The 15844-nt window shown below is 40.2% G+C and overlaps 2 protein-coding genes across 5 annotated transcripts in view; one reads left to right on the top strand and one right to left on the bottom strand.

Moving 5' to 3' along the window:
• The window catches only part of LOC142405439 (serum paraoxonase/arylesterase 2), a 281937-nt gene that overhangs the window by 123128 nt on the left and 142965 nt on the right, over positions 1–15844 (top strand). The gene's annotated exons all lie outside the window — the stretch shown is intronic.
• Positions 1–15844, bottom strand: part of DYNC1I1 (dynein cytoplasmic 1 intermediate chain 1) — a 196757-nt gene that overhangs the window by 150065 nt on the left and 30848 nt on the right. For all 3 annotated transcript variants that reach the window (XM_075492855.1, XM_075492856.1, XM_075492857.1), the window contains exons 5-6: positions 6748–6807; positions 2603–2718 (exon numbers count right to left, since the gene is read on the bottom strand). In XM_075492855.1, coding sequence (XP_075348970.1) covers positions 2603–2718; positions 6748–6807 — 176 coding nt within the window. The remainder of the gene's footprint in view (positions 1–2602; positions 2719–6747; positions 6808–15844) is intronic.

The raw sequence follows: 15844 nt of genomic DNA, 5'->3' as shown, positions 1-15844 counted from the left end.
ATTGTACAGGAAAGATCTTTCCATCCAGCTGTGCCCTTCATTAGTTGTCTTCCAAACCAGAAGCAAGCATGTGACAATCATCCTAAAATTCTGCATTTTGACATTTCCACTGTCCAAGGCAGGCAGCGAAAGAGTGGATTCTGAAAGCTGAAGTCAGACTCACCTAAGTAAATAAGGGGTTTCTTTTTTTCTTTTCTCAAACTCTAAGGCTTCAGATACTGAATAACTGAGCACATAACCATAGTAATGGCTGAACAATTTATCGTGAAAAGATAATGGCTATATTTTATCACATGAATGCATAGGAACAGCGTAGAGACTTCTCAAAACTGCTCTCCCGAGGAATTCCCCTCTGTTGTTCATGTTTAGAGTGACAGTATGAAGGGCTCGGCATTAATAAAGAGGTTTGGGAGACTGAAAACCTGAGAATTCATTTCCATCAGACCTGGGAGACCAAAATCACAGAGCTTATTTACCCCCTAGAGAGTTTCCGATTAAATACCATTTCACTGGAACAACCAAAACTTTCCTGACTCTCCTTTACTGATACAGGGCCATATTAACATCCAAGTTATGTGCAGAGAATTCCCTAGCAGCAGATTGGAAAGGAAATATAAATTAAACTCTCTCTCCCCCACGCATGTGAGGGAAGTGATCAGGTGATATTTTCTCTGTGTTTAAATATTAGAACTTCACTTTTGTTGATGTTTCTTCCTTGACTGTGATGACACAGAGAATATGAAAGATAATAAATCCAGTCATCAAAACCACTTACCACCATTCGACGTTTCTCACCACAGGTTTGACCTAGGCAGTTTAAAGTCCATTACTTTTTATGTTTGCATTTATCTTCTTTCATACATGTGAGGAACAAGAGCTGCCTCCGTGTTGGGAGAACCAAGAAAAGCCACATTGCCCTCTGTGCTTGCTGTCCTGACTGCCAGGCTCCACAGCAGCACACTGTTGGGTTTTTTTTTCCTTCAAGGGTAGGAGGTTGTCCTCTTGTCTACCCAAGAAAAGGATTTTGTAATAGTTGAAAAGCTCCTTGGAAAAATCAGGAAGAACTTACTGGAAGAAGCTGCTTCCTCAAGAGAGGCTGGCATGTTCAGAAAGGTATGTCAGCTAATGAGTGCTGGAATTGCAGGCCTGAGAGAGGTAAAGACATCAAAGCCATGCCTTCAATGGCCGTGAGTCATGGCCAAGGGCCATGCCATCCCTGTACCCATAGGCTCTTGCACTGGGTAAAGGCCCTGTGCAGGAAGGAAGGGCATCCTCTCCATCTTATCTAGCAATGACTCCATGATAATGCCCCAGGGTTGAACCCCTACTGGTCTCAAGCCGGGAAGGCAAGGCCTCAGGGGCAAACCCCATCTTCTCGAGGCTTCAGCAGTCCTCAGAGAGCCGAGCAGAGATGAGCTGGATCGAACTAGGGAGAATTCCGAGGCAGCCTCTCCCTCTGAGAAGGCAAAGCTGTCAGGACATGCTGCTCAAGAAGCAGCATCCAAGCAACAGCGTTGTCTATGCTTGAAGGCACTATTTCAGACAACAGATGACTAGGGTAAACTTGTGGTCTGGGAAAGTAGAACCTGAGTATCTAGCTCAGCAGTTTTCATTTCTGGTTTCTTAAAGGCAGACCTCGTAACCCAGTTGCAGGAAAAAAAGATGGCTATGTTTATCACTGTATCTTCCCTGACGGTAACTTATATTTAGACAGATTTACTTGCACACCTTTTGCAACCTACTTGAACCTTCTTCTGTACGGAGCCTGGTGAAGTTCTACACTATCTGCTGCAGGAAAGCACCCAATTGTTGAACTTTTCTTGATCCTTCATTATTAACGGCAAAAATTACGGTCAAGACTGCCTTCAGTTGTTCTTCTTCTACCTGCTTTGCAAGTGTGTAAATTACATCAGGCTAATGTACAGTTTTACATTCCGTTTAAATGGTTTCAATTCACTGCAGTGTTCTGCAGTACAACACCGGCAAGCGTGTAGTCTAAGGAACAGGTAGATCAGCACTCCCCTACTAACTACTCCACATATTTACTTATCAACAGGAAAGCCAACAGCTCCATGAGTACAGATAGTACATCCGTCAGCAGAGAGAAAGCAGGACTGTCCACATCAAAGTAGGTAAGCCTCCTTTTTCACCACATGGAGCTAAACTGTAGCTTTGCCTGAGATTCACCTACTGGAGGGGGACACAATTACACTGACCAAATATCTGAGGGCAACTTTCCATCACAGCCTCTTTACAAAGCACAGAATGAATAACTTCCTTGAGAAAGCAAGAAAAATGGAATAAAGCACTATTTTAATTATATTCATAATGATTTATTTGAAAATATGTTCTCATTATACTGTTATCTAAGCACAACCCATTGTAAGGCAGAAGTAGTTTGGTTCCAGCTGAATTTAAAGTCATTATTATAATTATTCTCACCAGAACAGCCATTAATCACATAAACAATACCTGGCTTGCAGAAAATATGTGATAAGTAGCTATATTATGATTTACTATTATTATTCTTACATTCTTTAACTCTTACTCGAATACTTATTTTCTATGAAAACATTTTTTTAAAAAATAATAATAATCTTACCTTCAGATTGATGCGTGGCAAGAGGTGTCTGTGTCTCCTTGGAGTATGATACCACCTCCCGAGGTAAGAAATCAACCTGGGTAATCTTTGACACCCCTAGTTTGTGCAGTCTGCGTCTAAGACAGAATACACGACATCAAAAGGTTAGTCATGTTAAATGTAAATAAGCAGCAGGAACAAGAGTGTTTGCTTTTATGAACAGGATTAAAAAAATACTTCGGTGCTTGCTAAGGTGAAACACAATACACTATGCGTGAGAAGTACCTAACTGCAGCGAAGAAAATTAACCTGGGAACCATTTGCCATAATAAAGTACAGTTACTGAACCTCTAGATCATGCTGCTGAGAGGGACTGTAAATGGGGGAGAGAAATTACCTGCTTGTGCCCCTCATAACATGTAACAAAATTCTCTTTCATACCATCGTTACTACAATGTTCTGCCTGCTCAAAAGAGTTAATCCTCAACCTGAGATACACAATAGTGGAAAGGGCACAGTGGGTGTAAACCAGGATGGATTAGGACTGTCAGATGATCACCTGAGAGCAATAATAGAGCCTTTAATTGGCAAGGTGGTAATTTCTATAAAGAAGGAGATTCTCCCTTCCACAGGAGTCATCGGTAGTGGAATTGATGTACGTTTATGATTAGTAGAGTCCTAATGCAAGGGTTGGAGGGGAGCTCCGAGACACAGCTGGAACAAGGCAAGTATAGCCTTCTTTTTCCATTACTTCCCTAACGTTAAATAAACTGTATACAATAAATCAGCAAAGCCAACTAACTGTAAGTGGGTAAGGGAAAAAGAAGAGAGACAGCTGAACATGATCATGAACACTTTTAGTCATACACAGTTCACTCAACCGTGGGGGGAGAAAAATCAATTTATTTCCTGAATATTATTTGACTGCCTGTAGGGAGGGAAGAATAAACTAACATTTACTTGCCAATTTTTTACTGGAAAAAATGCCAACTTTCAGCAGAGAAAAGAATATGCACATAATAAACAAGTCAACTAAATAAGTCCAGTTGCCTAGATCAACAAGTGCAAGCACAATTATACGTTTATGGGAAATAAATTCATGGACACGATGTTTCTGAACTGCCATGTCATTAGAGAGAGCAATTTGGAAAAGCAGAAAATTCATACACATTATCCATATCCTCTCTGTTTTCCAGATTGTCAGAAGAACAGAGGTCAAACGTTTTTTGATCTAATTCATTTACAGTGGTTTAGGTATTCAATTAAGGAATCTTAAGGGTCTGAAAAGAAATGGGTGTCTCAAAAGGAAATTGTCATCATTGGATGATACCTACTGAACTCTTCAGCTGGTCAATGCTACATCAGCTATATATTTTTCTAATCTGTTTTACTGGCTGAGTTGTTATTAAGCTAAATGTAATTAGATTCAGCAGGTAATCAGTATGAATCAGCCATATCCCGTAACGGACCACTAGAGCAGAAGTAGTTGTTACAGCTCTGAGTCTTTCTCCTTTTCAAACAGGAAAAATTAACAAGTCTCCCTCCTCACAACCATCTGTGACTTTGCCAATATGAACAAAAGCTACGATTGTCTGAAAAATCCTGTGTGGGGGCAGAAAAACTTCTATGGCTTGTGATATACTTCAGCTAACGAAAATTTTAGTAGCATTACATTTTTGTAGCTGCTTTAACTGAGGGTTTGTGTGAATTCAAGCTTTAATAAATATCCCACCCCAGCAAAATCTCATGTGCTTTTCTCTCCTTCAGCACAAGATGTGAAATGTCTGTTGCCTACCTGGTCAGTTAGACTTTCCTGTGTAACCAGTCCTCTGCTGCCCCAGGCTACTGGTTCCATTTACTGAGATTCTTAAGCCTTCTGCATTGAAAGAGCTTCTTGACTGTGGTCTTGGTTAAGTCTAATCTCTAATTAATTATGTGTCTAATCTGGGCCTAATGAGAACCTCACCTAATTCTAACAACAGTTTCACATGAGGTCACTCTGTGTCTCCTCAGCTGCCTGAGGATGGGGAACACGGATCCTAATGGAGAGCGGATTTAACCGCTTGTTGGGTTAGCCTCTTTGTACACTGCTAACCAAGAAGCGAGCTACATCCCCGGAGCACTGGGCTGACAGAACGTGTGGAATTTTTCACCTAAAACATTTCTAGTTCAGGAATTGCTGATGTCTGTACAAATGTCTAGTGTCTCCAATATCCTGGTAATTACTAGTTAATTACCTTAGTTAAGACAGGGAGGTCTCTCTTCATCTGAAGGAATGTGGTCTCAGTTCTTTTTTGCCTCTGTTAAGCAACCTGTAATGGTTCTTGTGTAACTAAAAGTTGGCTTAGCCCTTTGTCCCAAGCACTTAGGGACAACTGGAGCATCCTTTCAGTATCTGGACTCTACCAAATATGGACTGTAATGTTCTAGTCTCCAGTTCTTTTTAGGGCAGCACTAAGCTGTCTATTGCTTTCCCATCCCCATTTTTCATCTAAGGTGCTCATAATTCTTATCAGTTACAGTTTGCTGACTATTCATCTATGAGAACACATGAGCTTTGAAGGATTCCTTTCAAAACTGCCTATGGGATGTCAGTAGGAGGACAGTAGCTAAAGTCCATGCATTAAAATTGATTCCTCTGTCTGTAGGAGTCAGAAGAAAGATGTCTGCTAGAAGTGTTTAACTACACACACCATTTGCATGCTGACTGCAGGATTTCTTTTGCATTGGTATTTTTTATGTAGTCTCATGACACCAGAAGAAAGTCTGGGTCTCTCTGTAACTCTGCCTTGGTTTTGAAGATGGTTTTCTTTCAAGAGGGGCAGGATTTTTCTGTTACGGAGTATACCTGTAGATGTACTCTTTGGCTTCTTTTCTGTCTTTGCACTGACTGCTTATAAAAGATTGAAGTCTTGTGGCTATACACAGGGTTATCTTTATGTGAGCCAAATAAACCTCCTTGTCTTGCACAGCCGTTTGAGGAACCTTGCCCCTGGGAGCGCTCATCCTTTAATCCAAACTTCTGGGAAAGAGCAGCTGAGATTTCTAAAAGGTTTCTGTATATTAAACCAGCTGAAGAAACTCTACCTTTTTGGTATGGTCCAGGCAAAGTTGTAGAAGCTGGATCTATTTGAAGCCACACTCAGGTGGAAATTACAAACGTTCCTAACTGTTCTGGGTGTGGAGAAACCCTGTATAGAAAGCTCTCTAGATGCTTTCAACTCCTTCTGATCATCTTTCCTGGTGAATAGCCCTAACTGCAGCTGGGAGCGCTGTCAATCAGTAGTTAACAGGAAATTGTGCTTTTTCTTATAGAATGGTGAATGAATTTCACATGAACTAGTAAAAGCATAAGACGCTCTGGAGAATCAGACAGGCAAGCCCGTAAGTTCATAGGTAGAGCAATTTCTTCAATATAGAGATTTGGTTTTGCCTATGACTCAAGTTCTGAAGAACTTGAAGGACAGCTACCTATCCTTTTTAGAGGAATGGTTTATCCTAAATATCTCTGCAGGTAGCCATTTCTAAATTATTTAAATTAACTAATATTTTCAGATGCTTTGGGTAGAGAAGTTCCATCCCAAACTAGAAAATATTAATTTTAGCTCTAGTACAATTTAAAAAATGCTTGATTGGTCTGAACTCAACTAAGATGGCAATTACTCTTGGACTATGATCATATTTAAGTGCACAATTATAAGCATATATACAGCTCCTAAGGAAAAAGGGGGAATTGTTACTGCATGTGGAAACAGCATAACTATGGCAAAGACAGGAAGGAGGGGGAAAAGTACCTTGCAAATGATTCAGAGAGAAAAGTCTGAATCAACAGGTACAAACAAGACCAATGTAACTGTACATGCACATTAAAGTGCCACAATAATAACATTTCATCTGTAATGAAATAGTTATTTGTATTGTGCTTCAGGCAACAGAAATAGCAGCTTATCTTTTCACGAGCTTCTTTAAATAGTTGTTTTTTTCCACAAAGATGGCTTTGCTGAAGCTTCTTATTGATGAAACTAAAAAAAGGAAACTTAAATTATGGTCTTTTTGAGTCAACAAAGCAAATGAAAATCACATAAAACCAGCTCAACTAGGAAGCATTTTCAACATAATTCTTGCAAAGAAATGATAAACAAATAACAAAAAGAGCTGACATATACCCAAGTTCAGAGTCAGACTGGAGCTGCAGCACTGAGGGGTCTGTGTCCCATTGCAAGGTCCTAGGGCGGTAAACAGCCGTGCAGCACAAAGGGAGGGGGGGAAAAAAGAACACACAGAATTAACTAAAAGGATGAACAAAACCCCATCTCATTAGTTACATGCTCTATGTAGTACATTCAACCTCCAAGTGCAAGGGACAGCCACACTATGTCAAACAAGGTTTATATGTCAAACTGTGGCGAGGCAGGCAACTTAATAAAATTACATATTATTGGTAAACAAAGGGAAGAAGCTGGGTTTCCTTTCAGTATTGGTTAATGAAACTTTTTTTTCTTTTTCTGAAAGATTTCTAACTCTTTAACTATGGTTGATGTATTTACAATAATCTGTAAAATCTGCAGGTACAATTTATTGTAATCGTGTTTTTATGATAAAGTGGACTGAGCACTAGCCATGAACTCCACTGAAGAGTCTAGCCCTTTGCACACTCCTGAGACTGACAGTAAGGCATCCTGTAAAACAGTGCTCGGGGCACGAACATCACATAGTGCGTATGCCAACAACTGGCACACTGACACTAGCTCTGATGTATTCTGGGGACATCCGGGACAAATAAACAAATTCTTCTCCTTTTCCTCCAGATAAAATTTCCGGGGAAGAGGGGAATGATAAATCTGGGGAAACCAGATCTATGACAGTCTCTTTATGGGCTGCTGCCATATGGGACTGTCACCAAATGTACAGATGCTCCAGAGGTGTGATCTGAAGTGAAGATGTTGTTCCTTGCACTGCCGTGCAATTTGCCGTACTACCATCTCTAAAACACTTTGCAAACACTCACAGAGCCTTTCTGGAGTCCTGTGAAATACTTATAACCCCCTAGTTTAGAAATACAAAAATTGACATATTGAGGCCAATGTTTTCAAAAATGCCCACTCATTCCCTGGGTCTTGATTTTATTTTATTTTTCCTCCCTCGGGAAACCACATCTCATATGCAAGAAAACTGCCAGAATCCATGCCAGAATCAGGAATACAAGTTTGGCTCCTGAGCACGTTTTCCTGTAGTATGAACACTAGATTACACATTGCTCTCACTAGCAGAGGCGAAAGCAAAGGAAAGCACTCCTTCACTAAAGCAAGCAAGTCATGCAGACACACTGGATAATGATAGTCCTCAAAATTAAAAACTCCCCTCGTTTCTTCTGAATACAAATTTTGAGGATACAGAGAACATAGTATTACCAGGTTCAGCCAAAACCAGCCATATAACCAGCCATGCTCAATTTACAACAAGCCTTTCTGCAACAATAGCAACCTCTGCCAATGAATCACTCATATAAACTAATAAGTTATTGAACTAGGTTAGAAATAGGTCTCTTAAAGCCATATAATTATGCTACCTCCTGTACTTAGTAATTCCATTACCAATGTTAACTCACTCTCTGACGAGACAGACAAGGGTATGTGCTGCGCTCTATCGTGTCAGAGTGAAAGAGAATCAACCTTACCACCCTGTACGTACAAAAAGAATGAAGAATTGTAATGCGAAGGTGCTTTCCCATGCAACATAAGGGCACTTATTCCCCTCAACTTCTTATGCTCCACAGTGATGTGTATTGGCATGAAAGACTTTACAGCGATACAGAAAGACTTCTCCAAAACGAAACTGTATTACGAAAGGGTCAGAGACAAAACAATACAGTAATAAAGAACAGATTTTTTTCCTTGTAATTTGACTGTAGCTCAAATGCAGTGGAAAGGAAAGTGGACATAAGGATCTGAATGCCTGATGCAAGGCAAAGGCGTCAGTGACTAATGCATTATAGATAGTCCATTAAAAATGCTATCTGTGTGAAAATGACTCTTGTAGTGTCACCAAGGTCAGTAGCATACATTAGGACTTGCCATGTAAATGCCAGTTTCTAATCTTGTAGCTGCCTAGGGGCTACTTATACATGCATATCCAGGTTTTCCAAACACTTAAAAGAAAACATACATAACTCATTTCAGTTTTTTTCCCCTGCCTCCATCCACTTTCAAACATACAAATTTTCTCAAGGGATAAAGACTATTCCATCAGAAAGAACTCCATTATCATCTGAGTAAAACAAGAGCTGGCAACAGGTCTCTAAAGAGGTATAGCCCCTACATTCCACCTCTAAGAATCCAGACTAAGTTACAAGAGAGGGCCCATTTACCTCGTACTCAGCTGAATGCCTAAACAAAATAAATTTAGAGATCTCACACGCTCAAGACAGTACTCAAATCCCCAAAATATGAGAATAGCAACACTTATGGTTTGGGCCATCATTTGTTACATACAGACCATACATGTAGTGGAGACCTGTTCTTCCCTTAAATACTTCATTATCTGGATTCTGACATAGAGACTTCACCATTCTTGACATTGATATGTACTTTTAATAGCAATTCTCCTTGACTCCTGATTACACCTGTTTTCAACAGTTTTAGTGCATCTGCAAAACTTTTCCTAGATTTGTGCTCCAAATGGTGACTGTTCTCTCTGCATCATTGTGTTACCACTTGCAAAGGCTTGAAAAATAGATAAGGAAGCAATCTGCTGTGTTGTCCTCTCAAGCTTGGCTGAGCAACGTTATCGCAGAAAACGAGGCTGCAGGTAGCAGATCTTCAGGTTTCAAGTCTCTTGCCCTAGAAGATGCAGAACGCAAGTGGCTACGCTCACATAGTGGAGGCTGGAGAGCACAGGTGTGACTAGATGTTTCAAGGAACAACATTGATTTGTCCTTTGGCTCTTCCTGGCACCTGAAGAATGTCTGCAGATCAAAATGAAGCTGAGTGAGCAGTAAAGATGTAATCTGGACCTGCAATTTAGCTGGTTTCCATGGCAATAACATTGTAAAAGAAATAAATGGATTCTTTGAGGATTAGCAACCCAAAGACGATGTTGAATAGCCTGTGCTGTCATCCAGACTAGGAAATTAAAGCTAATCTGTTTGTGATGAGCAGACATAGCATATGACATTCCTTGATAGTTTGGATGAGCACCACCATTATGCTTGTTCTCCTGTGGACAGTTCTCAGTGGGGATTGTGAAATGCCATTGGATCTCAGCGAAAAAGCAGTGCCAATCTTTTTCAAATCCAGTGCATGAGTTCTTTCTCCAGAGATTTCTTCATGAAGAAAAGGATTAGGTGCTGTTCCTCTTTTTTCTTTCTTCTTCATAAAAGAAAACTCAAATTAGCTTTGGGACTTCCGGTCACCCAAAGACAGGGGCAGAGGGAGTACCATTACAGGGCCCAAAGCCGAGTGCATGGCCCAGGAGAACTGCTTGACCGGGTCAATACTCAGGCAGAGGTGCTGCCACTCTGGACCCTTTCAGGGAGCACAAGTTGGTGAAAGTCCCCCTAAATGGATTCAATGGATTTTGGCACAGACCTATGTAGAAGAGATACAAAACATTTTCATGGGGAAAAGAGACGAGTATTGAACCAAGCAGGGAAAAGTAGTGCTCCCTTGCACTTTCCAGTCCTTCCACAAAGCTCCTGCAGACCATCTGAGCTGAGCCTCCCTCGGCGAGTGCACACAGCGTGGGAAGGGTCCCTGGAAACCCACCGAGCATGAGCAGCACGGTCAGGACTAAGCCAGATCAGCCCATTCCCACCACCCAGACAGCACAGACACTATTTTAATCAGAACTACCCAACATTGTTTCAAAGCTGGTTGCTATATAAGTCTCCCACATAGTGACAAACAATAGCCCTGCTATCAATCTTCCTTTTACACATCTGGAGCACAATGGCTGCCCTTGGCTGATTGTAGGATGAAGAGCTGTAACTATTCTCAAATAACAGATTGTTCTAAAGCAGCATGAAGGGAATGAGGGCTTTTAGGTCTTGCACTAAGTAGACAAGGTACAAGTGTTATTACCTCTCTTTAAACTGATCTGCTTTTACTCTCTTCCTTTAGACAGGCACATTTTAGTATTCTCTATTTGCTCTGTATTATGATCTCAATAATCTTTTTTTTTTTCTTTAATTTAGGACAGTATTAATGCTGGTGCTGTTTCAGCTCTTAGTACTGAAAAAGTACCAGGTGATTTGCTATAATACATCTTCTTTCTCCCCATTCAGTAGGGGAATAACCTGCAGAAAGAAATCAACAGGAGGAAGAGACCCAGATGTCATACATTTGTTAAAGGATTGGATGGTAAAGCAACTTGTTACATTTTCCTATTCTGAATACATGTCCAAAGCATTAGGGAGATATTCAGAGCACAGTTTTAAGAGGACAGAGACCATTGCAAAATTTAAAGTGGGAGGTGAAAGGAATTTGCACAGAGGCATTCCCTTTTCTGTATTATTACCATGGAAAACCAGGCACTCTGCCATCTGTTACGATGCCCTGGGGAACCTTACTTCCAGATTTTTTTCTGATTGCATAATGTCAATTATGTAGATTAAAAATGTGGAAAAGACTAAAATAAATAAACTAAAAATAAAATAAAATATTTGAACTCTTTTAGAAAGTTCCCAACCTCTGAATGCATTAATTAAGCATGGAGTCTGTCATCTAAAACCACCTGGAATCCATGAGAACTTCTCAGCTGATTTAAAGAGCTTTGGGTCTGGCCTCAGTGATAGTATACGAAACACATAAGGCATCAGTGCCAATACATATACTTATGAAATCACCATCATAAAATGATATTTAATATCCAGAATCACGGTCAGATTGCAATACAGCTTTGCTCTGGTAAGTGCCCCAATCCAACTCTCTTCATTCAACCAGTGTGCAACATGCTGGCAGCTTAGTTCTGACTCTGCTTCCCTGAAGCTAAAATCAAACCCTCCCTCATCTGTTGCTGATGCTGCAGAACATGTGTTCTGCATGACTTCTTTTCTCCCCCCACTCTCCCTTCCCAGGTCAAGAGCAACCAGGCCTGAAAATCCATGCTTTTGAAAAAGGCTACTCACAGAAATAACAGCAAACCCTGGTTTCCCACGGGGCCCCTTGCAGGGTAGAAATCTCTTTCTTTGCTGCATTGCAAATCACACCTTCAAGCAGAACTAGAGCAAAGCAAACACCATATTGTGGCATCTCCTGTCACCAAGAGCTGTTGTGCTTTCCAGACCAGGAGAAAGCTGCACTGACAGTGTACCGAGTACTGAGGTATCTGCTGAACTGATATCTCCATACGTGTCCCTAATGAAGCACCATTAGACCTGACAGGTCCCAAACCCAGCATCTTCCCTTGCAGCAACAGCAACATCCTAAAATGACCCTTTGTGTGGGAAGTAGCTATGCCCTCCTAACCCTAAAATACAGCGGAGTGTGCCATGACTCCACAGATTAGGCTGCACTGAGGCTTTCAGAGATCAAAGGCCAATCCCATTAAGCAGAGCATAGATTGTTACTAAACTGAGAGACAAGAATTGAAGGAGAGACTCACCCACAACATATGGAGTCATCCACAGCACATGAAGTCTCATAGCACCTCTGCTTACCAGAGCAAAGCTTCCAAAATGATATGAATGTTAGGAAGAAATGACTAGTCTCATTTTCCCCATCTGGGGTAGCAGAGGGTCTTGACATTACAGATAGTATTTATACTATCTTCAGGCACCTAAATGAAGTGCTCCAGCAATGAAACACGTCACCATGGGCTCTCTGCATAGGAACAGAAAGACAGGAGATTGCTCCATGCAGCAGTTCTGAGCACCCAACTCAGACTCCAATTGTGAGTAGGTTTCAGAGGTGGTTGTCCACAGAGAATTTGGGGAGACAGCCCAACTGACTCGGGTGGGTGACTTGGGAGGGTGAGTAAAGAAGATGGAGCCAGACTCTTCTTGGTGGTGCCCAGTGACAGGACAAGAGGCAAGGGACACAAACTCAGAAAAGGAAATTCCTCTTAAACATAAGAAAAAACTTCTTTACTGTGACGGTGGTGAAACGCTGGAACAGGTTGGCCAGGGAGTTTGTGGAGTCTCCATCCTTTCAGAGACTCAAAACCCAACTGGACACAGACTGAGCAACCTGCTCTAGGTGACCCTGCTCTGAGCAGGGGGGGTCGACTAGATGATCTCCAGAGGTGCCTTCCCACCTCGGCCACTCTTGGTTGTGTGATTCTGTCCTCTCCCTTTCATGTCCCTGCTAGCACCCGATGAAGAGCCAAGGGGCTATCTGCATTGACAGGAGAGCTACCTGAAAGCCTGCAAGGTTCAGTCTGCTTCTTCCTTTCTTTTATTAACTTCAAATGCAACTAGCAAAATAAGTGAATTAGGAAAAAAGAGTGAACCAAAAAGCCCAAAATTGCAAGAACTACAGGATTCTTGTTTTTTACTTTGATGCAAAGAGGAGCCCTGTGCTTAAAATGCAGGCCTGGATTACAATTTCCAAAAGATTCAGAACTGCTTACATTAAGAACTGTGTACCCACACATGGATGATATACTGAAAACAGGTTCCACCCAACTCATATAATCTTAAAAATACTCAATGCAACAACTGTGAGATATGAGAAATATTTTAAAATCACCAGTAGAATACAACGCTTAAGATGCATTTGAATGCCTTTCTTCAATACGATAACAAATATTGTCATGAAATTACAATCCACTATTATCTGCAATTTCAATATGTAATTGATCATGTATCTAGACTCTTTCTTTTGAAGGTCTGAATATTGCCAGAATGAATTTAAGGCTGCATAATTACTTAACTATAAAATTTTAACGAGTTCTACCTACTTTGTTGTGTCAGTTTCTCCGAAGCTCCTACTTTTAATTGGAAAATCTGAACTAAGAAACTGTTGGTGAGAAATTACTGCAGATGTTTAAAAAAAAATATATATATGTGTATAGATAAGCTGCTTGTTTTTATTCCTTTCGTTCTAGATTTTTATACTCTTAATCTTCTCCACTATAATTTTCAATTTCTGGTATTTTTTGTACAGTTAAAGTGTGTCTCCAAAGCAAAACAAATCAAAAAAAGAAGACTCAAAGCTACTACTCAGAGATGGAAAAGTACCACTTGCCTCAATTGATGCTTTGCATTTAAGCCACTATTCTGCTGCCATCTGTGCTCTGTTTTGCAGATCTGTTCCACTTTGAAAGGATTGGCAAAAAGAAAATACCTTCCTTGTGCTACTTGTTTTCTGAAGCACACTATAAGCAAGGTAGTTATCAGCAGTTAGGGAGGATTTGTGCCTCTCAACAAGATCCTCACTTATGCTTGTAAAGTACTATGCTCTGACACCACCGCGGGTTCTTGTATTCGGAGCTGGGCTGCTAATGATAAAATAAAATGCCATAATACATTCAGTGAGCAAGGAGTTTGGCACCACTGTTGGAGCACAGCCAGATACTTGCGTTTGCATTTACACTTCCAAGCAGGCTGACACCTCTGACTTCCAGTCTTCCCCAATAAAAAGAGCAACTATGACCTCCCTGAGCGCAGAGCACTATCTTTCAGCTGCCTGGTAACCATAACAGCCTTTCTCAGAAGGGCGTGAGTTTAAAATGCTCTTCTTTTTTTTTAAGGTATATTTATAAAAAATCATGGACAAATAATATTTAAAATGCATGTATATTTCAAAATTATTTTTAAACCAAGGCTATGCTGCTTAATGTACTTAATAATTTTCAAAATCCACTTGACATTTAAATCAGAATGAACAATTCTGGCATGCCTTTAATTGTAAGGACGTATCACAGGACCAACACCTTGTTGATTCTCATTTCACAGAATTCCACTAATTAAATTAGCAGTTAAATTCATCCAATCTGCTGAACTTATTTGCTATATTTAAAGTTTGTCCTTTGATTCAGGTCTACATTACAGAATATAGTCTCCTGGCAATGTAATGAACCTTGTCATTCTCACAATTTATATGCTACAGCTACAGAACTCTTAGTCTGCAAATTTATGCTGGTTTGCCAGGAGGGTCACTGTGAGCAGCAGGCTGGATCTGCGAGGACAAAAGGTCAAATAGTTAGAAGCTTCTGCTGAGCCTACGAACTAACGTAGAATTACTCTAAGTGCTGGATAGCATGAACGGTCATTTTGAAGGTGCAGTAATAAAAAGCATGTTCAGGAGAGGGAAGGCACAAGTTGTTTTGTTCTTGTAGCAAACCCTGAAAATCCTTTTTTTAAAACAATATTTTAATCTTGTTTTTTATACCAAGAGTAAGTCTATGTGACAAAACAGAACTCAAATGATCACAAATGTAAAGAAAGAACTTGGAAGGAGAAGTTTTACATGTTATCAGCTCCTGCAGATGCTTTAAAGGAACTGCAGTACTCACGTTAGGACACTTTGATCCACAGTCCATGGGTATGCATATAAGGAAAGTTTTCTCATAAACTTCAAGGGGCTTTGGATACAATTGCATAAAAGACAAAGTTACATTTATTAGTCAAATCTAGGAAAGACAATCCATAGCCTTTCAGAGGAGCCAAAGAGGCAACACGAAGGCTGGAACCTACAATTTTTAGGTCTGGTATTATTCAGCTGAAGAAGAAGGTGAAAGATTTCAGCAAATTTTCATTTTTGGTTCAGTGCTAAAATCCAGTAACTACTAGCTGCAAGTAGACTTGGTGTTTCCCTTCCTTTATACAATCTATTTTGTGCTAGAAATGGCAAAATCATTCCAGGAGGGGATGAGATTTTTGCTACAACTAGGTTGAAACAAGAGCTCCCTGTATGAGAGTTATAAAAAATTTTTCACATCAACAGTCATAATGTCAAAAGTTTTCATGACCCAATTATCTGACTTCTAATAGACCAGCTCAGAAATTATATTCTGGCTTTGAATTATTAGAGTAAATAAGTATAACTAAAATTTCTGAATCAAAATCAGTTTTAAATGGAAAACCAAAATGTTCTGCTTATGAAAATTTCATATGGGATGCTTAGACTGTTTCAAAACTCCTTGAAAAAAGAACAAAAGTGATCTGGAGATCTGCCAATATCTTTCCAGTGGCAGCAAGTCTGATTTTACAGATTTGAAAAAAATTCCTAAAAAATGAGTTACTGAAATAGCTACTCAGAGCCTCTTTTTATTTTTCCAGTTTAAACATGAAATTGTGAATGGGGATTTTCTGAGGGGCTTTTA

Source organism: Mycteria americana, chromosome 2, assembly GCF_035582795.1.
Source record: "Mycteria americana isolate JAX WOST 10 ecotype Jacksonville Zoo and Gardens chromosome 2, USCA_MyAme_1.0, whole genome shotgun sequence".
Classification (NCBI taxonomy): Eukaryota; Metazoa; Chordata; class Aves; order Ciconiiformes; family Ciconiidae; genus Mycteria; species Mycteria americana.
This window is presented reverse-complemented; position numbering and strand designations above follow the sequence as displayed.